This window comes from Motacilla alba, chromosome 8, assembly GCF_015832195.1.
Source record: "Motacilla alba alba isolate MOTALB_02 chromosome 8, Motacilla_alba_V1.0_pri, whole genome shotgun sequence".
Taxonomy (NCBI): Eukaryota; Metazoa; Chordata; class Aves; order Passeriformes; family Motacillidae; genus Motacilla; species Motacilla alba.
In genome coordinates, this window is record NC_052023.1 from 29,100,533 (window position 1) to 29,125,585 (window position 25,053).

The 25,053-nt window shown below is 43.9% G+C and overlaps 1 protein-coding gene across 7 annotated transcripts in view; it reads right to left on the bottom strand.

Moving 5' to 3' along the window:
• DNM3 (dynamin 3) overlaps positions 1–25,053 on the bottom strand; it is a 172,457-nt gene that overhangs the window by 6,033 nt on the left and 141,371 nt on the right. For 6 of the 7 annotated variants that reach the window (XM_038143972.1, XM_038143971.1, XM_038143970.1 and 3 more), the window contains 3 exons: positions 20,058–20,222; positions 15,171–15,397; positions 13,250–13,483 (listed from right to left, as the gene is read on the bottom strand). In XM_038143972.1, the coding sequence (XP_037999900.1) occupies positions 13,250–13,483; positions 15,171–15,397; positions 20,058–20,222 (626 nt within the window). Of the gene's footprint in view, positions 1–5,607; positions 7,722–13,249; positions 13,484–15,170; positions 15,398–20,057; positions 20,223–25,053 lie in introns of those variants that run through there. The other variant, XM_038143973.1, reaches the window with a different exon arrangement.

Below are 25,053 nucleotides of genomic sequence, written 5' to 3' on the forward strand. Positions count from 1 at the left end.
GCACGCCGGAGCCAGACACCCCTGAGCATCCACAGGAAGGAAGGAGGAAATGGGTTTGCCATTTCTGCCATGCTTCACCCTCTCACCCATCACTGTCCACAGCCTGGGGGTCCTGCACACACCACTGCCTTCTGGAGCCACGCAAACCAACAGGGCAGGGTTGTTATTCCCTGGTTTTGGGGGTCAGTCCCAGCCTGGACACTCACAGAGCGGACCCTCAGGCACATTTCAGAGCAGGTAACAGGACTGGGGAAAGCAGCCTGCAGCAACTTCAGGCCTGCCTTGCAGGAGCAGGAAAATCTGCAGCTTCTTGCATGCCTGGGCAAACTGTAGCTCTATCAATGTGCCTGAATCTGAGGCACATTTTGAGGCTTTAAATCAATGGCCAGTCTTGAAAATGCCAATCGTGGCCACGGCTGCTGGATTCGTTAATTTACCACAAATGCATTTTTCTATCAACGTCAGGAAGTGCTACAGAGTCACAGATTTTTTGGGAAGACTTAGGTGGCTTCATTCAATTTTCCTGTGTACTGCAAAGTCCTGCATTTTAATTTGGATTGATAAGAGACCCCAAGCAAGAGTTAGCAGCTGTGATCTCCAAGCACATTCTACCTGCAGTCCAGGCTGGCACTTATCCTCCCTCCCTTCACCAAGGATAATGCCCAGCTCTGCTGGAGCTGTAGATGGAATCCCTCTGGTAGCTATGTAACACTTTACCTTTTTGTGTGCAGGAAGGTCCACCTCAGGGCTGTGTGGAGGTAATTCCAGCAGCTTAGTTACACAGAGTATTTTGTTGATGCTCCATTCCACCTCTGCCCATGCAGAGTCTGAGCTGACACTTGCCCGCACCAGCTCGCACAGTCCTGCCTGGCACTGCTGTGTCTGGATAAACAGCCTGAGAGACTGTTCCAGCCTCTCCCTCACCCAGCTGTCCAGCAGCCTCCAGCAGTGCTCTGTTGCTGCATTTATCCCAATCCATGCCTTACAGGGTGGTTTTGCTCCCTTTCTTTGGCAGGAAGTACCAGGTACTCTGTATTCCTTAACCCAGCCCAGATCACCAGGAGAGCTCATGGCTGCATCCAGGCTCTGAGCAAGGTGGGAGCTAAGGTTGGATCCCATCAGCTCCAGCAGAGCTCATTAATAATTTTTTAATAGTAATAATAAATTAGTAATTTGCCCCAACAAATGTGCAGCCCTTCCTAACCCATCCTCCACCTGTGCAAGTAGGGACAGTTGTGGCTCTGAAGAAGATTAGGAAGGAAATGTGTCTCATTCTGCTAAAGCTAAACTGAAGATGAAAAGAATGTAACAATGTGTTAATTTTCTTTGAACTGGAACAAAATATTTGAGACAAATTTACACTTGACAAAAAAAGTCTCCTCTGGCTCAAAGTGCATCTTGTGCGACAATATTCTCTTTTGGTGAAGAAACGAGAATTTTAATCCCTACCATGCAACAAATACAAAATATGCCAACTAAAGCATTCAAGTAAATCAACAAACTAAAAAAAAAATAGGCAAAATATAATTTCTTCATGGTGTATTTTTCTTACAGGAAAAATGTTACTGTCTTAACTATTGTTTCTTGTGTTGCTCCAGTGTAGGTCTTCTGGACCCACTTCCAAAATTTGTAGTTTCATAAAGAACCACTTCTAAGGCTCTGCATTTCTGCTGGGTTGCATTAAATTATTCCTTTGTTGAAATGCCTCACATTGCATTGTTTAGCGCTTACTGAAAACATTGTATCATATGTATGCAATTGACAAACGAGGGAAAATGCATACAGCTGTCTTCATATCAAATTTAAAAGCCCAAACATGCATTTTAATACCAGGTTAAATGCAGCCCACTGGATTCAAATAATGCAATTTAGCCAAATTGCCATTTAACACAGCAGGATGAGAAACTGGAGAGCACAGTGGGAGGATTTCCTGGATATAATCAGTCAAACCAAACCTGAACCACAATCAGGCCCAAGCCCCGCTTCCCCCTTGAACCAGCACTGTTACTACACCCTGGCCGCTATGTTGAATTTCCACTCAAGTCCAGTGTAGACCTGAAGGGAAGAACACCCCATTAGCTCTTTCCAATTGCAGAGCACTGAGCATTTCAGGAGAAGCTGATTCCCCCAAGGGGATGCTCTGATGAGGAGCTGCTGCCAAGCCACCCATCCTTCTGTCCCTGTGTCACTGTCCTACAGACACGCAGGGAGCTCTGACCCATCTGTGCATCCTCTGACCCGTCTGTGGATGCTCTGACCCATCTGTGGATGCTCTGACCCGTCTGTGGATGCTCTGACCCATCTGTGGATGCTCTGGCTTGTCTATGCATGCTCTGACCTGTCTGTGAATACTCTGACCCATCTGTGGATGCTCTGGCTTGTCTATGCATGCTCTGACCCATCTGTGGATGCTCTGACCTGTCTGTGCATGCTCTGGCATGTCTATGCATGTTCTGACCTGTCTGTGAATACTCTGACCTGTCTGTGCATGCTCTGGCATGTCTATGCATGTTCTGACCTGTCTGTGAATACTCTGACCTGTCTGTGCATGCTCTGACCCATCTGTGCATGCTCTGACCTGTCTGTGGATGCTCTGACCTGTCTGTGCCTGCTCCCACTTGTCTGGGATGCTGTGCCACAAACACCCGTGTGTCCTCCCGGTGGGCATGGGCAGCACATCCGTGAGAAGTGGGCAGAGCCCTCCTCAGCTCCAGCCCCTCAAGAGTGCTGCCTGCCTCCCGCGCACTCCCAGCTCCTTAACCCTCCACACCAGACTGGGGCAGCAGGACTTTCACCTGCAGAGCCTCCTAGAGGAGGGGCAATGTTTGGGAAAGGCAGCGCTGGGGAAAAGAGCTGCAGCAGCAGCAGCATCTCCCTCCAGCCCTGCCGCTGACAGTCTCCTGGGGTAGCTGCAGCTCCCGGTGGCAGCAGTGCAGGAAGGGGGCCCGTGCTCCCGAGGCCCGGGGCAGAGCACAGGGACTCAGCTTGGGGAACAGACCTCCCCTTCCTTTGCCACTGGCACTCAGCATCAGCTGCAGCTCGAGTGCGAGTGAAGGAAAGAACAAGCCCTGAAGTCGCCCGCTCTAGACTTCCCTGTCAAGGTGACAAGTCATTCTGTGACCATTTCTACACTGGGAGTAGCATTCGGACCTTTTTTCACCCCCTAACAGGAATCTCAACCCCAAAAACGAGAGGCGAGGCCAAGCCTGGTTTGTCTTATGTCTCCCCGGCTCCTTCACGGCCAGAGCAGTGGCTGGGAGCCCCGGGAGCGCTGCAGGAGCCTGGGCCACCTAGAGATAACAGAGCCAGCAAGCAGCTCCGGGGCAGCTGCGCCGAGCCCAGCCCTGAGGCAGCCCGAGGCAGGGCTCGGCACGGCGGGCCGAGGAGCGGCCTGCAGAGCGGCAGGGGGAGCTCCAGCCTGCCCGCGGCCCGGCCGGGGGAGAGCGGGCAAAAACAGCCTCCCCCGCAGCCCTGCTCCGCGCTAGCTGCCATCCCAGTGAGTAAATATGTGAGTCAGCCCGGTTCAGTGTTTAGTCTGAGGCCAGCGGATGATAGCGGCGCAGACGGCGCGGGCCGGCTCTCTCCCCGTTATCGCAGCCGGGCAGGGCCGGGCAGCGGAGCCCGCGGGGCGGCCCCGGCCGAAGCTCCGAGGGACAGGCACCGCTGCGGGAAAGCCTGCTGGCTGCTGTCGCCAGCAGTTCAGCTGCGTTTTCGGGCCGTGTCCCGCTGCCTGGCCCGTTTGACTCACTAACTCGCTCTCTTCTCTTTGGGGTTGTTGTTATTTGTTTTGCTGCTCTCTCTTTTTTTTTTTTTTTTTTTTTTTTTAACTGTTTGTAAAAGTTAGTGCTAAAGGGGCAGGAGATCATAGGTCCCCCCGGGGTTGAGTAAACGAGTCTGCAAAAAGAATCAGTTCTTCTAACTAGCACACATTAAGCAGACATAAAGAATTTACCAATGAAAATTGTGGACTAAGTATGTATTTAATAACTCCCTGATGTTGCTGCAGAGACTTCTCCTTTGAAGAGCTCAGTGGGGTTTTGAACGGAGGGGAGCTTTTACCCCCGTGCAAAAACTTTTTAAAAAAGGAAAAGTTTTTACATTTATTTTTAACCTTAGCAGCTACCCCCCCCCCCCCCCCCCATGTTTCCAGTTTTACAAAAACTCCTAAAAGCTTTAGCTAGGCAAATGCCGAGCAAAAGGAACTAAATAAAGCAAGTCTAGACTTAAAATTAGATCAGAAACATATGGGAGTTCTTCGAGCCTTTGCCTTTTGAGAAGTCCTATCGCTCCCCACACGGAGTGCACAAAATGTGCTTTCAGTAAAGCATGGCTGTAATTACCATGGGAGGCCCCGCTCGAAGATGGCTTCTCACAGCACAGCCAGAGGACTTCGAAATAAAAGGCTTTCATTTCCACTTATATTTGACATTCTTGCTTGCTTGTGACCACCAGAGAACACTTGTGGAAGGCATGCACAGAACTCTATTTTATGATACATCCTATAGATCTGAAGCTGTGAACAGAAGCCCATTATTCTCTCCCTTTTCCATCATCTTGGTTTCCTATAACGCAGCCCTCTCGGAGTACCCCGATACGTGACATCGTCTTTGTAGAATTTAACAAGAAAATACTTCAAATCTCTAAGCAGCTTTAAGACTGACTGCAGGCAAATTTGTTTTAGGTGACAGAACAAACCTGGAATGTGAGGCATATGGTAAGAGTGCAGTGACTTACTGCAGGTGAGGAATAAATCTGGTTTCCTGTTTGGGTGATTATTTAGAGAACTAAGTAGCTTGGTCCTGAGAAAGTTATAATGCTTTGACTGATTTTATTTTTGTACTGTTTCTGTGCTTTTCTCTGTTTCAGTAAGATCCTGAGAGACCCGCACCCTCTATTCTTACTGGTTCTTGTATCAACCTAACTTTTATATGGCATCTCTCGACCTCCATCAGCCTCAGGATTTGGAGGACAATCCAAACCAGAAGTGAAAGTACTGTACCCATCATGCTTCAAAAACAGAGGCAAGACATGGTTTGTAGACCTAATTAGTCTTCAGCCTGTGCAGGCTTAAACTCTGTCCTACAACAGATGCAGCACAGCTACTGCAGAGTCTCCCAAACATCAACTTGGGAGTGGAAGTGGGAAAGCCAGGGGGAGGAAAGGCACTTGGTCCTGGTGACACAGGTCATAACAAAGCAGGAAAAGCAGAAAAAGGATGATGGCATTAGGAGAAGTAAAGCAGGAATCACAGACAGGGATCAGGAGGACATGGTGATTCAGGGAAATGAGAAACTGCACGGAGTGGTGATGAAAGGTGAAAGGAGCCGTAAGGGGAATATCTGCCTGAGATGGTCCCTTAGCCCAGTGGAATGGTCCAAGAGAGTGAAAATTGCTCAGATTTGTTTCTGTACTGGAAAATGACATTTTGTTGAACACAAAATTCCTGTAAGTAAGCATTGTCCGCAGGATCACTATGGTCAGGCAGGTCAGGAAGGGAAGCCCTCAGGCAGAGCACAGCTTTTGAGGGTGGCTGCTAGTTCTGAAGCAGTTCTCCAGCTGAACTCAGGCTCTACAAGGCACAGAGGGCGTGCTCAGACTGTACTGTCCCTAGAGCTGAACCCCAAAACTGCAAATGACCCCGCTGCACAGTGCTCTCTCAGTGGAAGAATTTTTTGTTCAGTATAAGCAAGTTAAGGCTATTAGATTATGCTGTTTTATCAGATAGCTATTTCTTTTAAGTGAAAGAAACAAAAAAATCCCAGAGTGACTGGGAAGAATGTGTCCTTCCACTGGCCACCACTATACTGCAGCAATAAATCTCCATGAATTCAAAGGCTTACACTGTTTGAAAGCACTAGGGTTAGTGAGGTTCCACTGTGTGTGATTTAACTTAATACAGATACTCCTTTCAGAGGCAATGTGGTCCAAAATATGATGTTCCAGCAGAATAATTTATTATCTACAACTCAAGCTATGTTTTCTATATGACCATAATAAATCAATGTCCATCACACACACATACAAATATATTGTATGTTTATGTGAACACTGCATTTTCAAATTAGTCATTTCAGGGAATTAATGTGTCATATGAAAAGCTCAGCTTGAATAAACACAAAATTAATTCAACGGAGTGACCGAGACAGACTATTATTCTTAAGAAACTGTGTGTTCTTGTATGCCCTTCAGCAGAGAACATGTCAAGTAAGCAAGTGTGCAGTGCAGCTGTGGAATACTGTCCCAGCCTTTCAGAAACCCCAGGTTAGGATGGTCCAGAGGGTCACAACTGGCCGTGAAGAAGAGAAAGTTAGGAGTGCTGAGTGGGAACGTTCAGAATGCTGTTCTGTGCATGGAAGATGACAACAGAAGGGCCACAAAATCAGCAGGAAGAACATCTGATCTTTTCACAGCAGCTCAGGACCTGTGCACCGCTCTGTGTGAGCTGCACTGTTTGCCATCAGTGTCAACCATGCACCCCACTTTTGAACACATCTCTATTCTTCCTTCCTACTCAGCTTTGACCTTCCTCTGCCTTGTTGCCTCTCTCCTCTTTACTTACCTTGGTGCAAGAAGGGGAGCAAATGTCCTGGTGGTCACCTCCAGCTGGAGTTGCACCTCTTCTTGTCCATGATGCCAACTAATGGGATTACCACTGTTGTTAGTGGAGCCGTGGAGTGCCCTCATTCACTACTGATCCAACACAGCTCACGGGGGACAGGAGAGTTTCAAGACAGCCTTTCAAGATGCCTGCAGGTGCAGGAAGTTTAAATCATCCCTGTTTCTCTCTGTTTACTCTCAGATGTTTTCTCTTCTAGCATAAGGTAGCCTAGAAATGCACTGCTATTTGCCCACTCAGACAAGGCAGGAATTCCCTGCTCAACATCGTCACTCTAATCCTGCAATGTCTTCATGGCAACTGTTATTAAACCACTCCATTATGAAACTAAATCAGTTCTTGGGACAAAACACATCTTCAGGTTCCTGTATTTCTGTCAAACAATTGCTGTTGCTTGACTGTACTTTCTTTCTTCAAGTAGAGAGATGTTAAAAATGAAACGACTTCCTTCTGCTAATAGTATCTTGAGAGAGAAAATGCTAAGGAAGAAAAAGAAGAACCAAAACCAAACCAAACTCAAATTTTTGCTGAAATTCATTCAGTGCATCAGCTGACACTCCTACTATGTTTGAGGACTGCACTTGCAACATCATCTTTATTCCAGAACCACTTCTTTCGATGCTTTTTTGTCTTCCCCCCCTCTTGCTTCTCTTTTACTTACCCTTGCCCATCATATAGCTCTGGTTTACACTAAGAGTAATGAAAAGCCATTTAACTGCCAGATCCTCTGTGCTGAACTTTTAAAGTGACTTGCAACAGTCCTAGTTGAATGTCACTTTGTTTTAAAACAATTTTTTGTTGAATAAGGCAGGAGCAAGTAGCTCAGGAACGATACTCAAGATGATTACAGCTACCTGAGGTGCAGTAGATAGATCAAACCTCAGCCCTATGCAGAACAAGTGATTCTTCAGATACTTTTGTTAATTGCCACAGTGAGCTGCCCATCAGGAAACTCCTGGGCCACTGAAGATATGGACAGCCTGTCTCTGGCTGATGGAGGGAGATGCTGAGAGAGGTTAAGAGTCAGTGGCAGCAGACCCGGTACCCAGGCTGTAATGTCTGGCATCCCATGAACTTTGTTTTCCTCCATCTTCAGGACAGTCATCTGGGGGAGAGGAATATAAAGGAAGGCAGTGATAAAATCCTACTGCCAGTCTAAAAAAGAGCCCTCCTGTTAGGGGCAGCAATCACTGAAGCTCCTGGGGCAGAAGTGAAGACTCTTCTGTATCTCTCATGGCATTACAGCTCAGGCAGCTGAAGAATCAGTTCTGTGCAAATGCCATTCCAAATCTCTCATAAGATCAGTACTGCAGAATTACAATGAAACTGCCAGGCTTGCTGTATTGTGACATTTTACATGTTTTTACAACCTGCTGGGACCTGCTTTCTGGCCAAGCCCTCCAATACTTATCCTCATGCAGAATGCTCCTTCTTTCAGTGCTTCTGTTGTCCCTCTTCATTGCAGAGGGGCTGGACTAGATGACCTTTAAAGGTCCCTTTCAAACCAAAGGATTCTGTGATTCTATTCTGTGATTCTATCCCGTGACCAAAGTTGCAAGATGAGCCCAGGTTTGCACCTGGCAGTGTGACTGCTCCAAGCAGAGCAGCTCGTGTTTCTCATGGGTGTCACAGCCACTGCCACCAGGCTGCTGTTAAGAAAGATTGCTAAATATTTAATTCTATGGCTTGAAAACTGTCTGAAGAACTCTAAAAGACAGAAATTCAAGGTGACAGATTTATAAAGGTGGCAGGGAAGGGATAATTTGGAAGGAAACCAAGACAAGATGGTGAGAAGGAAAGGAAGGAATACATGGGGAAAGGAGACAAATGTACCAGGCAGGAAACCAAATGAAAGGAGGAGGTGAAAGAGGAAGCAAACAGGATGGTCAAGAAAGGGACAGAGAGGGAAAGGCCGAGACAAAAAGAGAAAATAGTGAAAAAGGACCCAGTGGAGGAGGGGAAAATGCAGAGCTTCTTTCTAAGAGATAAGAGAAAATAAATGTTGTCTGCTGCTGCTCGAAGCAGCAGAAGTAACATATTACTGGGTGTGCATTTCAACAAGAAATGTACATTAGACTGGTAACAAATTACACAGGGCTGTCCCCCTCTGGGCAGAAATCACAGAAATAATAACTGATATTCTCCTAAGTCTTGTGATTTTGGGGTCCTTGGACAGGCAGAGTTGGAAACATACTGACTACAGAAGGGCAGTGTCCCCCCTGGGAGGGGCTCTGGCTTTGCCCATGTAGCTGTATATTCTTTTGATCACAGACATGAGATGCAGAATTAAATTCAATTATTCTTTGGCTTTCTTTTCTCCTGAGGTTCAGCAGGAATTTGAATTCTGTCCATGTAACACTTTTGTCTCTTTGCTTGCATGAAACAATCCTAATTGCAGACTATACTTTTTGAATATAACTTCTGCCAAAGATCTATTCAAAGAGGACAGAGAGCTGTGCTCTCCTACTTGGGTGTTCAGATTAAGATCATCCAAGTCAGCATGCAAACACTCTAAGGTGGGCTCTCACTCATCCTGCCAGAAGAATTTGGTGCAATGACTATTTGATTACAATTTATATTCCATTAAAAAATACAGTAGTAAGCTTTTAAGGCTGCAAGGTCAAACTTTCAGGAGAAAGAAGATTCCCAGGCTCAGGCAGGATAACCCTTCTGGCCTTATATGCCTATGCACTATGACAGATTTTATTCAGAGGATCACGTGCAATTTTTTTTTGCACAAAATCCCCTTATCATTCAATGCACAGGGTTAGACATTTCATTAAATCTTTTCAAAGAACTCTAATCCATTAAAATCCATCAGAGAAAACTTTGTGAATGGTTGATATTTGGCAACCAAAGAGGTTGAGTGGGAGCCTGTGGGCTGGGAGACGTCAGGCAGTAATGCTTTCTGCACTGCTCCTGACTTTTTCTGAAAATTTTTAACTGCAATTACTGTCAGGTAAAAGTACCTTTTTCTGCCAGTTTGGCAGAAATATGTAATGGTGGCTTACAAGGTAGATTAGCTACCAACACAGCAGGTGATGGAATTAGCCTTGGTGGCATAACAAAGGGGAGCTGCAGAGCTGCAGAGCTGCCACCAGCCCTTCCCTGCTGGCTGGCTGTGGGTGGAAGTGAATTGTAGGGACAGTGTGTGAGCAGCACAATGTGAATTTTCTCCTCACCACTTGCCTCACGTGTAAAGACCAGGCCCAGCCCTTGGGGAGCAGCCCTAGCCTGCCTGAGGGTGACACATGTGCTCCAGGTTTTCACCCCCTGTGGGGTCACTTTGCCTCAGTGACAAAGTCAGGAACCATCTCCTGGTTCCAGACCAGGGCTTTGTTGGGAAAGCTCTGGTGAATCCACAGTGGCAGGACACAGGGAGTAAAGGGCAGCACCCTTCTACCCCCACAAACGCCACAGGCTCTGCTGCCAAGAGTAAAAACATTTCCAATTCAATTGTTTTCCTTGTGGCAAAGCTGAGATTCCCATTCAGGACATTTAAAAGCTAAAAATCAGGCATCCACAGTAGAAGTTAAATTGGTCAAGATCAGGCTTTCCACACAGGCAGGCAAACACACATCAGGGTGAGCTGAAGTGCTTCTAGTGCCTGCCTAAAGCTGTCCTACCAAAGCAAGCACACAACTGCGTTTTCTTTCAAAATACTACTGAAGCCTTTTAAGAGAGGGGGGAATAATCCAGATTCTGGCAGTGGGGAATATTTCACAAATCATATATGCTTTGGCATCAAGCCCTTAAAGCCAGGGGCCTTAACTCACAGGCTTTGCTGGGAGAGATCCACCCACCTCAAGTGGGATTAATTAAAGGAGGCATGTATCATGCAAATAGTTTCTGTTTCCTTACAGAAATATTCAGAGCACATAACCCAAACCAGCTTTAGAATCAGAGCGAAGCAGGGAAGAAAATGATTTCCTGCTTTCCTAACTCTTTTCCTTTCCCTGTGTACATTAAGGGAGGAACAGTGAGAGAATGCTGAGAGCTCACCACTTCTGTACAATTCCTTTGATAAATCCTAATAAAGTGGAAGAAAAAATTGGTGTTTTCAAAGATGGGCTGTATCTCACGGTAAGGTGCCAAATTTTCTACATCAAACGTGTGCTAATCTGCTCATTGGACAAGGAGAGTCCAAGTCTTACCCCTGAAAATGATCTTTTTATCTTAAGGCAGAACAGGAGAAAATGGAAACTTTGTCTTTCTTCAGCACGTCAGGATTTTCAGCTCCATGTGACAGGGACAGGAGCTGCAACAGAAAGCTCCTTTGGAAAGGGAGATAAACTTTAAAAATACTACTTTCTTCTCAGGAAGCTAAACTATTTCCCTAGATAAGAGAGATCCCAACACTTCAAGGAATCACTGCAGAAAATGGTGGTGGAACAGTCAGAGCACAGCGCCCCAGTTCAAAATTAAGTCCCAGAAAAAGCTCAAGTTTCCACGAGAACTCTTCCTCAAAACTCTTTTTCCCCTTTTAATATCTCAGACCCATTTTCTGAGTCAATTTCCTATGATCCTGCAAAGGCTGTTATTAAAACCAGACCAAGCGTAGCTGAAATTCCAGGGCTCAAAAGAAACATTTAATAGGCGCAGGAGCTGGCCACACTGTCCCCCTCAGGTGGTTTCCCCTGCAGCCCCTTCCCTGGGATTTCCTCCCTCGCACTTTAGTCAGCAGAAGAAACCTGAAGTTTCAGCAGAATGGCAAACCCTTCCTTCATTCTTTAGCAGTTGAGATTTTTTCTGTCTGAGGCTTTTATAGCTTTAAAAGAGAGAACTAGGATCTAGTCCAGAAGATGTGTATTGCAGATTATTTTTTTCCACAAAAATGTCAGGCAGTCTCACATTCAGTTCTGTATCCAGCTACAGTATTTGAAAATCACTGACCTCCTTTATCCGCCACTGCTTTCCATGCCACCAGTGGCGGTCCCGAACTGAGGCGCTCCCAGGCTGCTTACCCATGTGTCCTTTGCGTGCTAGAAAATTCCTTTCTGGTCTCCATCCCACCTAGCCCTTTGGCATGAAGAAGATGATCAGCAGACATGCTCTTGGCAAGGCACCCTGGGAAAGCAGCGTCCATGCACAACCGCGGCGGGCAGGGGAAGGAGACGCGCTGCTCTGCAGGGCAGGGGACAGGAGCCATGGTTCTCTCTGGTGGCACAGCTGGCACAACTGCACCTCGGCCCTGCACCCCACTGAGGCACGGAGGAAGCAGCAGGGCCAGCGCCCTTTGGCTCAGCCCCAGGCTCTCCCAGCAAGGGGATGGTCCTTGGGTTCTTCCCTTCCATACAAGGTTTGGAAAGGCAATGCCAGGTTTCTCCCCAGCGGTCCCTGCTGCAAGCTACAGGATATCCATTAAGGTGCAAGAGTGTTTCATGGCTGGGTATTGATGCAACAACGCCCTTTTCATAGCAAATCTATAAAAATACTTCATTCCTTTGATATACCTCATTTATTTATGCTTTCTATTATAAAGGGTAATTATATTAGAAACACTGAGCCTCAAATTTAAGTTACTGACAACTATGACAGATCTCACCTATTTAAAAGAAAATTCTTCTCCAAAGCTTCTCTTCTCAATTACCGTTTTAAAAATTGAAAATGTGCACATTTTATTTTGGTTCCTATTTAGCTGGCTCTTTTTTTTCCCAAACTGTGAGTACTTTCAATGTAACAGCTAATTTATCAAAAATGGAGAAACCTCTTTGTTCCAACATTGCCTTATCTGCCCACGCCTCTCGTAATTTAGAAAGTTAATGAATCCCTCAGAATCAGAGGTTTATATATATATATATATATATATATATATATATATATATCTATATGTGTGTGTGTGTGTGTGTGTGTGTGTGTGTGTGTGTGTGTGTGTGAGATTAAGTGTATTACATCATTGTGAAAATAAACATTAAGGACATTCTATTCATATAACATATAAAAAAGCAGTCAATGCCATAGAAAATTATACAATATGAAAAGCTACTTTAAAAGGTCCTGATAAATGCAAAGCCTGAGAAGGAAAGGAAATAAAGCACTGAAGATAATCTTGTTCTTTAACTAATTTCTTGGTACCATATGATGTACTCTGTCAGACAACTAGGGACTGTTTGCAACTGGCTGGAAATTACTGCCTTTGCAGGACAAGAATCAGACTCCTACCAGTTTGTTCCACTGGTTCTACAAGAATTGCTCTTGTTCTCTCCCAGGAGAGCCTGGTGAGCATTCAGAAGGGTGACCTTCCTCTGGTGAGCATTCAGAAGGGCAGAAGTGAGGAGCTGTACCCCTGCCCCTCTCCTCCTGGGGGTAGGTGACCTCTCTCTCTCACTCTGGTCCCTTATGAGGGTACAACACAACCAGAACTGGGGTTCTTAATGCAAGCAAATCGGGGTCTTCCAAGTGACTGACTAGAATTTTTTAAAATGAAAAAATCTTCCTATCTTTTCAAACAGGGTCTGTGCTAAAAAATGGTTCCATCAAACACCTTTGGCTGCAGGGAATGCCCACTTTAGCTTTGCTACAAGAATTTGTCAGCAGCAGCGCTCGCCTTCCCACCCAGGGAGCAGTGCAGAATCTGTCTGTGGTGCCAGAGGGAGAGAACCATGCCACCAGCAGGAACACCAAACTTCTTACCTTGGCACGCTGGGAGGAGCCCGGCTGGGCCGAGAGGGAACCTGGGGGGGTCCTCCATGGGCTTCAGCACCGGGAAATGGAGGCAGAGGTCCTGGGCGGAATGGGACTGGGGGAGCCCCTGACTGGGGGCCTGGAGAGGGGATGGCAGGAGCGGGTCCGCGGCCGGATAAAGGTCTGCTTGGGGGGTTGTTCAAGGTAGGTCTCCTTGGAGTTGAAGGACTTGGAGGAGGTGATCTGAGGAGGTGAAATATCAGAGATTTTAAAAGTTCAGTAAGGTGGGGGTGCGGGTTTTGGGTTTTCTTTGATGTATTGTGTTTTACTTTAAACAAAAGTTAAAACTTATGACAGATGTTTTTTATTGGCATTTTCCTTTGCTGTCAGTGTCAGAGGATCACATACAATTAAGACTCACGTGTTTCCCACTGACAGCATACAAGCAAAGAGGTGAATAAAATGGATTTTATTATTCAAGTCCTAATAATGTTTTGTTAAGTGGAATTTCTAGGACATGGAGCCTGACATGCTGAATTATTGTAACAGCTTGCAAAAGGAGGCCAAGTGGTTACACAGCTGAGGTGACAGAAGCAGCTGCTATTAGAAACATCAGAGAAGCTGTAAGTCCACTGGATGGTATTCTGCAAGGCAAATATCCTGTCTGGTGCTCACATAAACATACCCACAGAATAGGTGGGTATGTTTATATATATAAACATATTCCCATATTATACATGGGAATAGTCCCATATTATATGTGGGAAAATGTTTTGATTTTCCTCACAGATGTCATTAGGACCTGGAGGAGCATCTTCCCAAAAAGACAGGCAGGGAGGGATCCCTGATCTTGTTGGAGCCCTGGCTGCTGAGAATTTTAGACTTTCTGTGCTGCCAGGCACTGAACCCCAAGAGAACACTGCATTGACCTGAGGCTGTGGAGAAGGCTTCCAAAATGGAATGACAGAACTGGGGTTATGGGCGTGTAGTTTGCATAGAAATGTGCAATATCACATGGTGGAAAACTTAGAGTTTAAAGTATTTGAATACAGTAATATATATAAGACAAGATAGTAGTTTTAAGACAGAATCTAGTCCTTCTTCTTTAGAAGTTTGAGTAGTACTGAGTAATTAAAAAAAAGTCCGCATTACAGGCCACAAATAGTTAGTTATTAAGTTAAAAGTAAAAATAATTCAAGTGTCATTACTTAATTAGACAGTTTATCCTTAAAAAGCCTTGTAGAAAAAGAAATATTTTAGTTTGTTAGAGTGAAGTGCTGTAGAACTCACAGTTTATAAAACTGTAATAGAGATAAAAACTAATAAACATCCAAACAAAAAGTACCATCTCACACATTTAATCCCAACCTTAAATAAAAAGAAACAAAGACAGTGGCAGTGCCCCAGACAGTCAGGCTGACCACTGTGGCATTCACATTTTTTGAGCACGATTTTTTCGCCTAGGGTTTTTCTCCTGGGAAGCTGAAAGGTAGCGAGATGCTTCAGAGAAAAGAAAAACAATTCTTATTTCATTTGTTTCTTTTGTGTTGTGCTTATGTAGAATGTGTTTGGAGATTGTTTATTTAAGGTGATTGCTTGATTGGACTCTGGTGTGAGTTGTTTTGACTTATTGGCCAGTTAGGGCCAAGTTGTATCGGGACTCTTTTCAGAGTCACAAGTTTTTATTATTATTTTTTTAGCATTCAGTAAGTATTTTTTCTGTATTCCTTAGTATAGTATAGTATAGTATAGTATTCTTTAATATAATATAGTATGATAAAGTAATAAATTACCTTCTGAGAGCATGGAGTTAGATGTATTGTTTTTCTCTGCCACGGAGCTTGCCATGCATTTACAATAGACCACACGTGCCTGTCCTGGATGTCGTGGCAGTCCAGCCGTGAGGCTGTGAGGCTGTGAGGCTGCTCACCTGCGTGCCTGCTGAAGCCAGGAGTCGTCCACAGGTGGGGGAGCAGGGGTGGACACGGTGCTGGTGCTGATGTCCCCGATGATGGCCAGCGCCTCCTGCAGCGCCTGGTACATGCGCAGGGTCTCGTCCCGCCGCTGCGCCTGCTCCGCCGACTCCTCCATCAGAGTGTTCTGGTCCTCAGAAGAATACAGGTGAGCCAGCAGCTCTGCGTTGATAAATTCTTTTACCTGTTTCATCCGTGTGAATGAAAAATGCGTATTTTATGATTGGCTTTTCACAAATACTAAAATGAATATTATACGTGTTATGTTAGAAGTGTTATGCTGTGTTAATTTTCTTAAGAAGTGTGTTGAATATAGTTTTAGGTTATAACATAATGTTAAAATAGAAACTATGGTATGTAAGATATTTTTTTTAAAGAGAGGACTCGCAATGAGATAGCAGCCACAGAGCACCTAAATCTTTCAGAGAAAAAGAATTTATGACTCCCTTAGAAGAAACGAACTTCTTCCCGCCTCACTCGGCCCTGAAGACACCGTTAGGATCAAGAGGAAGAAGGTGACACTGACCAGACAGGATCCTTTGTTTGAATGGAATTTATACATCCTGTATGAGGTGTATGAATATGCAACAGGCTATTGCATTTAAGAGTTAATCCTCTGTTAATGGGTGTCCTCTTTCAGGCTTATTTTGCCCAGAAAAAGGTACCCGGACCATCCTCAACTCTTTGTTCTTATTGTCTGCTATTGTCCTAATCTCAATTGTTCAAATTTTTATTACTCTAATCATATTACTATTTTTATAACCATTTTATTACTATTAAACTTCTAAAATTTTAAAAACACTTATTAGCGTTTTTCACAATCAGACAGAAAAAAAAAATCCAAGCCACCAAATAAATAAATAGAAATCTCTATGGAAAATACAATGCTGAACAAATACAGGGGAGATCAATGGAAAGCAGGAGACTGAATCAGTTTCTCTTGCTACCTTACACCAGTTCTGCTGCAATTCTGCATCTCTGAGGTGACACCTCTGCTTACACTTCATTTCCCAGCAGCTCCCAGGAGCCAGCTGGCATTTTGGGCCATTTCTAAAGGGTTGACTGGGAAGTAAATGGTAGTACCATCAGATTCCCCAGGGAATGGGAATTTTCAGGCTTTATGACATACCTGTCAATTACTTTCTTAGCAATAATTTACCCTACCGTAGACAGCATCTTTCATTTCGAGCAAGTCTGTCAGATTCTGAATAACCCATCCACACACATTCAAACTGAAGGGAGAAGTCTCCAAGTAATCTAATTTACTATATTGATTTCCTGCCATGCCTGCCCTGGTTATGGAAACCTGGCCCACATTAAGAGACATAAAAAGCTAGAGGTACTCTGATTAAATAAGACTGTGGTAAATAGACCAACTGCTGACCTACTAAATCCTTGCATTTGAGACTTGTTACTGTTCTGATCTATTTCTCATCTGGTGCTTTGCTCCATAAAGCTTTTTTGAGCTGGAGATACTGATGATAATACATTCCCAGGATTCTGATTACATAAACCTGAGCTCCATTTGCACATGGGTTTGTGCTAGTTTTGTGATTTAAAGCCTGACAGTGACACTAAGGCAATGTTTGTGTTTAGACAAGGTCAGTGAGAGCAGTGAGCCAGCACAGCCATGGGACCCTTTCTGGTCACCAGCAACGAGCAGGCAGCCAGGACAGAGCTCAGAGGGAAACAAAACCATATTGCCTGGGCTTGGCTGTCATTTCCCATTCACGTATGACAGGAGATGCACAAATTCTTAGCAAAGCCTGCAAAATTTTTCCATGAGTTTCATGCTGTTTTCCAGTAGATGGTACTGATCAAGAGCCAGAGTACACTACTTCCCTTGTGATTGCCAAAAACTCCACATTAAAAACAGATATCATAGTTAAACAGCATCACATTCTGCTCGATGAAATGAGCATTTTAATGGCATCACTTCAAAAAAATAAGTCCTAAAATTAGATTAAGGCCAGAGCTGATTGTAAAGGCATTGTTAAACCACAAATATCTGTTTGAAAAAAATCAGCCTGTGACAATTATCATGAGAGGTCCCTGTCTGTCACTGGTAGAGGATTTGAGTAAATCCCTGAACTCCTCTGGAAAGGGAAGACTGCTGTGTTAAGGATGGATCTTGGATCAGCCTCCTGCCCTCCTGTGCTGTACTAGACAGAGGAAGATCTTCCACCAGAGCCACTTTCTCCAGCTTGGAAATGGAGGGAAAAGTGATACTTACTCACGTTTGCTCCTTTCTGGAAAGCAGACTCCCAGGAATGGTTTAAAACATTTTCCTTCACAGACATCAGGCCTGCAGTCAAAGCTGAACCATAGCAAGCATCTAAATGCCAGTGCACCAAATCTGCCCTGGCACTCTGAAATGGGGCAAGGTGGGCTTGGAACCTTCTCAGTGGGAAGACAACGCATGGCACTGCCTCAAATGCAAACACAACCCATTCCTGGACCTGCAGTTTGGCAGTAACAAGTCCTCTGGAGTTTTTCTCCTCAGCTGAGATCACTATCAGCACTGTTTATGGAGCATACACTGACTACTCTTAAGACCACCCCTCTTGTATAATCCAGGATACCAAGGCACCATGAAATACAAATTTGTGTATGTGTTTTTTGTTTGGGCATGTTTGAATTGGTAATGGTAACTCAATGCAGTTCTGTGTGGTAAATGTATTTTCTTTTAAGGTAATCAACATCCACCCTAGGGGAAGAACAAGGGATGCACTTGGAATACAACAATGTAGGCTTAGGCCCCAAAATATGCTCAGGGACAGCATGTAATTATTTTCTGTACACTGAGTTTGAATCTGATACTTTCCTTGAATTTTAAGTACTTGTTTATGGGCCCACAAAGTGGAAAGGAAGTTCTAGGAAAACTTGGGAGGTTGCAATTGTCATGGAAACAAATTCCTTGGGATCGATTTGTTTCCAGAGTTTTGGAGGCAACATGATGGGGCAGCAGAAAATACAGAATATGTTGTTTAAGGGGGAGGGAGGGTGTTTTCACTTTCCTGATGGATGGGTTGGATTCTGAATACTCCAAGGAACACACACAACTTCACAGGATCCACCTTCCATCACATCTCCACTCCTTTCCAGATCTTTGCACAATCTTTTGGCAGGGTTCAGCACTCTTGATTCAACCATTTCTTTCTTTTTTCAATAGCCCTGATTTTAAAAAATTGCTATTTTACCTATTGTTTTCAATATGGTATTTTACTGCCTATGCTGTACAGAAAGAAATTCATTAATGCTTCTGGTGGCACTCTTCACAGTTCTTTAAAATGTTTGGATTCTTTGCCACAGATTTAACTTCTAGGATGGAGCTGTAGGCCTCAGCTCACTAGGAAGCCCAACTGCAGCTTGGGACAATGAGGTCAGCTGAAAGGTTGGTGATATTTTAAATGTGTGGTGCCAGCCTGGCAGGCTTTATCAGTGTCACCAACAGCTGATGAGACTGACAGCACAAAATCTCACAGTAATCTACTTCTGAGGGACACACACACTTCAGAGACCCCTAAACGATTCCAGATGAGGAGGTGAGTGGCAGAAAATTTAATGTAAGCTTTCAAAAGCAACTCTGCTCACTGAGCTCTGCTGTTTCTGAAATGAAAGCTAAAGCCCAGCCTTTCCAAGGGCACTGGAGATAGGCTACGTCAAAGCAGCAAGCTGCTAGCAATGATCTGGAAAGAGCAGTGAGAACACACACTCAACTTCTGAAGTCTAGAGCATGGCTGATTTCCAGGCAAAAAAGGCAGCTCCATTGTTCCCATGGTTTTTTGTAAAAACTCAACCATGACTAGAGCATTACCTACATTCTGACTACCCTAAACCCAAAGAAGTTTAATGAAAAATCTCTTGCTCTCATACAAAAATTCTGCTCGTATTAAATGCATGAGGAAATCCCACTGAAATTTCCTGTCCAACCACCTCACTCTTAAGTGCAGCACAAATTCCACAGGGCTAATGAAATCCATCAGATGAAGGCTAGAGGTGGCTCTGAGTCAAAAGTAAATGCTACCTTCTAATCACATTTGCTTCACAGCATATTGCACTGGTAAAGGCTGACTGCTTTGATGACCTCTCAGAAATGGTGCTGCTCTGCACTAGCAGGGGCTGTGGGTCCCATCAGTAATTTGTATGGCAGCAGTGGCACTAATATTAAGCTTTGTTCTCAACCAGGTCCATTCAGAACTCTGCCAGGATGTGAAGGCTGAGATCCCACTGCAGTGGAAAAACAACAGTATCTCAAAGCTGGTTTTTTAACCAAATAATCTTCAGATCTAAGAAAGACACACACAATAAATCAACCAGCCACATCTGCTGATCTAAACAACAGTGTCCAAAGCTTCCAGATTTATTCCTTGAAAATGGCAACCTGAAAATATGAAGAAACCCAAACAAAATAAGAAATGCTTTATGAACCCTGACAAAGGCCTGCAGATGGAAAATCAGGGAAGCACAACTCTGCTCTACTGCTCTCACAGGCTGCCCACACGAAGCTCCCAATTCCTCTTCCCGTTACATCAAAAGCAAGACATCAAATAAAAAACAAAACAAAACCACCCTGATTTACCTTTAAATAATAATTTATGTTCTGATTAAGATGTAAATTAATTCTTTAGGATTTTGGGATAAGCACTCAAGGCAGTGTGCCACCCTTTGAGAAGGCTGCAGAACTTCCAAGTACTATGAAATAGTGGAATATTTTGTCCATGAGTTTGACATTAATTCTTCTCTTTAGTAGCTGCTGTTGCTGCTGTGTTCCAGAGGTGTGTTTGAGAGTGAGAGATCTGACAGACACATTGAACTGGTTTAGAACTGTGGCTGCTACTTACATTATTGATCATGAGGTGCATGATTGTTTTCGGGATCAGATCTCGGATACATTTGTTAATAATGGACATGTAGGAGTCCACAAGATTTCGAATTGTCTCCACCTGTCTTTCCAGCTGGGGGTCCATTGAAAAATTATCTGCTTGGCCATTCTCTTCAGTTTCAGTCTACAAACAAGAAAAAAAAAGCCTTTCAGATTGAAGTAAACTTGAAACATATTGGGGGAAAAACCCTGGACTTGCACTGTAGTAATCCAGCAACATAACTCATACAAAGACTATCCACAGGTTAAAATATGAAGTCTTGGCTTGTTTAACATTAGTGTTCAGCATCATGAAATTTGGACCTTTAAACTTTAATGCCAAATGAGATCTTTTGCACAAAGCACATGTATGTATTTCCACACAAATTTGTAATTTTATGTTATAGAAAGTTTTCAGACAAAGATGCACGGTGGTAAATGTCACACCAAGAAATTATTTTAGATCACTTACTGCAGTACTTATTATCAAATCTTTTACCATTCACATTCAGCCAGATGGTCCCATGCAAGAAAGCAGCAACACAAGTCTGGATTTTTAATTTTACCCTTCTGTGGGTTAAACCCACCTTTGTTATTTAAGGCTGACTTATTTGTGACAAATTTTGCAATTCAGTCTCAGACTTGTTAGGTGTGAATATCACCTATATAAACAAAGGGTTTATAAAAGATAACAGCAAAAGCATCATAGCTTCCAATGCTCAAGGCTGGATTATATATTTGAGGTCTCTTTTTCACTGGACAGAAAAAAACAACTTTGTATGTAAACAGCTGACTTAATTAAACACCAGGAACTTTAACTAGAAGCTAAAAGGTCAATACTTTGCTTTAGTCTGGCCTGTATAAATATAGGAAAACATAAAAGAAAAATAGTAACCTTTTGGTGAAAATCAAACTGCTGTCTGAGGCTTGCAGATGCCAAAATAATGGAATTTCTACCCAGAGAGTACAAAGAACAACATTCCCCAAATTCTGATATAAAACTTCTCCCTGAAAACAACTGCCAGAGCATTAATAGCACGAACTGTAAAATCTAAATCTGAGTACCTGAGTACCTGAGTATGCTTCTGTGGGTACCTAGAAGCATAAAATCATAGAACCACAAAGTGCTTTTGCTTGGAAAAGAAGAAGCTTTTTGACTTCAAAAAAGCCTTCTTTGACTTCAGCCAAAGTGCTCCAGCCCTGCAGCTCATGTTGTTCCAACCCCCCTTGCAGGCAGGGGCACCTCCCACCACACCAGGCTGCTCAGTGCCCCGTCCAACCTGGCCTTGGACATGAGGAACACAAAGGAACAGAAAGCACTTGCAACAACCGAAGAAGCCAACAAGGAGACCGAGCTATGTATCAGCCAGAGCCCTGCCAGCACAGGTCCGTTTACAACAGAGCTTTTAGCTAAAATTGGCACATGGCTGGTGCTTTAAAGATTTCCGGAGCAGCTGAGATCAGTATCAAACCCACCAGTGAAAGGCCATTAGTGCTAAATATGCAAACATGTCACCAAAGAGGCTTCTCCCTGCATGAAGCTGGGCCAAGAAGGGATTCCTGGTTTCATGTCCTAATGCGGGGTCTGCTTCTGCTCATGCAGCATTGCCAGGTAGAGCACTTGGCACATTTTAAATTACAGCTTCGTCAGTCCAGGCTAAATGACATGGAATGTTTGTGATGTGTTAAGTTCTAGTTTTGTTAAGAAATAAGACCCAATGTACCATTTAGAAACAAAACAGAATGTTTGTAAAAGAACTTCCAAAAGTACGGGTGAATTACTGGAAAAGCAGCTGATCTTTAAAAACAATTAGCTGTGCTTCCTAAAAATCCTGTGACTGTGGAGGACACTGAAGGGGCTCTTGATGAAAACAGGGTTTTCAGTGCTGTAACAGTGGTAGTAGGCTTACTACCTTAAAAGCCTTAATCTTTTTATTCATAAACTGCACGTAGCCAAAAGTCACAGTGCAAAGACTATTTTCCTTAGCCTACATGTCTAAAGAAAAACTAATGGTAATTTTCCCTGTGAAATACCAGAAAAATAAAAAAATCATACATCTCTCATATATCTGCAGATTTTAGCCAAGTAACTACAGACCAAAAATGTCCCCTTCCCAGTTCCCCTGCATTTGACATCTATTCTCTTTCTTTTCTTCTTTGCTGTCTATATAAAGTGTCGTTAGTTCATGTCTTTTTTCCTTTCTTTTTTTTTTTTTTTCACTCTTTAAATTGCAGATTGCAGTAAGATTCCTAACTGGCTAAGCAGCAAAGTGACAGATGTTTATCATTATCCTCATCAAGAGAATGTAAAGTAAAAATAGTAATTTGTCTCTGATCTGTAAGGCAAAGGGTAATAGTCTCTTGATTGAATCTGTAACAGAGCTGCTTCATACTGTTGATTTATTTTCTCTGAAATCAAAAAAGATCAATCTTTCATGACTTTACAGTAATTTATTATGAAAGCTTCTGGCCATAGTATTCCTAATGATTTGATGTCTCAACTGAAGGCTTTTCATGCCAGAAACCATCTTGTTTGCATCGCATCATGCAGATGGAAATCTGCTTCCAGCAGGTTTCTGTGCCCTCCAGGACCCCTCCAAGCATTAGAAAGCTTTCTGTTCAGCTGCCTCAGCTCTGTGCCAACAAGAGCAGCCAGAAATGAGAGTGCCTAGCAAGACTGGGCATCCCAAGTGACAGAGATGCCCTATTCCACCTCCAGGCCGTTCTTTCACAGCAGCTCTTGTTTCTCTGAGCCTCACAGTGACCCCACCTTCAGTGCAGGTCATCCCTCAGCCCCTGTCCCTGTTTCTTACAGCGTGGCTCCTGCAGTGAAAGCCTGCTCAGTGAATAAACCCAAAGCAGAGCACGGGAGCAAACCCTCCCAGCCCACTGCCAACAGCATGGCCAAGCTGAGCAGGAAGGGAGAACAAAGAAGGTGCAAACAGCTTTCCATGCCTCCTTTCCCCGCCAAGGCAGCCCAGTCCTTTCAGCTCCTCATCCCCAAGCCAAGAACTCACTGGTTCCAACACCAAGTGTCAAGTGACAGCACATGAATCTGGACTAGGTTTTTAGTCAGTTGACTCTTGCTTAATGCTGCTATTAATTGGTGACAGGAATGGAATATTACTACTTCAAAGGAATGCAAGTGCAATTTCTTTAGGGAGTTCTGGAAACCTCCAACAAAGAAAGCTAAGGAAGAAGCTAGAATGCTAAAAAACAGGTAAAGGAAATGAATTCATCTGTGAAAACTCTAAATCAGAGGATGTGATGGAAACACACCAAGGCTAGAAAGAAGCAATGGGTGAAAAAAAAACACAGATGAAGAGAAGGTAAGATGGGAGCCAGGGGGATGCTTCCACGTTCCCTTCCACACACCCCCAGGCATCTTTCCCTTCTGCTCCCTGCACTTTAGACTGAAATATTGATTCCTTGCACTCTGCTGTGGTCTCACCTGTCTGAAGCTGCTCTGTGATCCCTGCAGAAGAAGGTGCTACTGAAACCCAAGGTACACCACTGCTGCTCTCCAACTTCTACATTCACACACCTTCTGTACTAAGAATGTGTTAAGGATTAACTAATGTGTCATACAAGAGCAGACTAAAAACTGCCTGTGAAATCCAAACCACTGAAGATTGTGGGAATGTTACTGCTGGCTGCAGTGGGAACAGGATTTCATCATTTCTACCAGAAAAGTTATCGATCTTCTGAAGATTGTGAGCTCTCTGCTGCAAGAGGAATGATTTAGTGTGGTACTGGGGATGCAGGCATGAGGAACTGTGTGCAATCCAAAACAAAGGAGTAATACCTTAGGATGTCAGGGTAATTTTTCTGATTGTAGAAATTATAAGCAAGTTCAAGAATGTCCCAAGGAAACTTATTGAAAAGTGATCCCTTTTGAAATTCACAGAAAAACTGGGTAACACACTGAAAACAGTCCTGAGCTGGCCACACAGAGAGAGCAATACTTCTAATTTCCATGATTTCATTACATTCAGGGCCGCTGCCAGCATATTTAAGAATGTCTTGTATAACATTCCTGATGTCAGTTCCAAGAAGGAGCATTTGTCTGGCATTTTCATTAGAGAAGTGTATCAACCAATTTTCTGTAATCAAAAAGGCATTCTATTGACAATGACCAAGAGGAAGCAGACTGGAAGGTGACTGACTCAAGGGTAAAAATCAGAGCAGCAGCAAAGCAGCGCTCTGTGCAGTATGAAATATGTCCATGGCTGCAGTAAGAAATTGCTCATTTAAAAGCTGCTTTCAGCTCTTTCATTTCCAAGTTCATAACAACAACAACCACCTGAGAATTAATTATTCCAGCCAGATTGCATTTATGTTTTAATTCAGAGCTGCTGAAAATACATATAAAATCTATTTTATGTATCCCTGTCCAAGTAAGTTTTTTCTTTAATACACCAACACTCAGCACACTGCAGTTGTCCTGAACCCCCTGCTTTTCCCTAAATCTTTACAATTGACTCTCTCTTCATTGCAGTTTGATGCTGGGTATATAATTTAGCTAAGATCCTCTCAGCTGTACATAGTGTGCCTTTTGCCAGAGGACTGCTGAAACCACATGATGGCTTCACACAGTGAGGTTTTCTTACTGGAAGGAACCACAAGTAAATGACAATACATTACTTTTGTGTATTTACAACAAAGCAAGCAGCAGAAAAAGAACACTTCCCGGGTAGCTTGGAAGCTGTCCTTTTCCCTCACAGAGGGTGACTTTGCCACTCTCTTCCATGCTTTCAGCATGTCCTGACTTTGTACTGCTGTTCCCTTTACTGAGCCACCCACAGGCTGCCCCTTTCAGCTGCTATGCCTTCATTAGCAGCCTGGAACTGCTCTGAGCAGAGGTTATGATCTGGCTTTCCCTCACACACAGCATCTCTCTCACTTCATAACCCCCAGAAGAATGATACACCCTAGTGCAGTTTGGTTCACAAGTGTTTCAGTCTCTGGATTAGCTC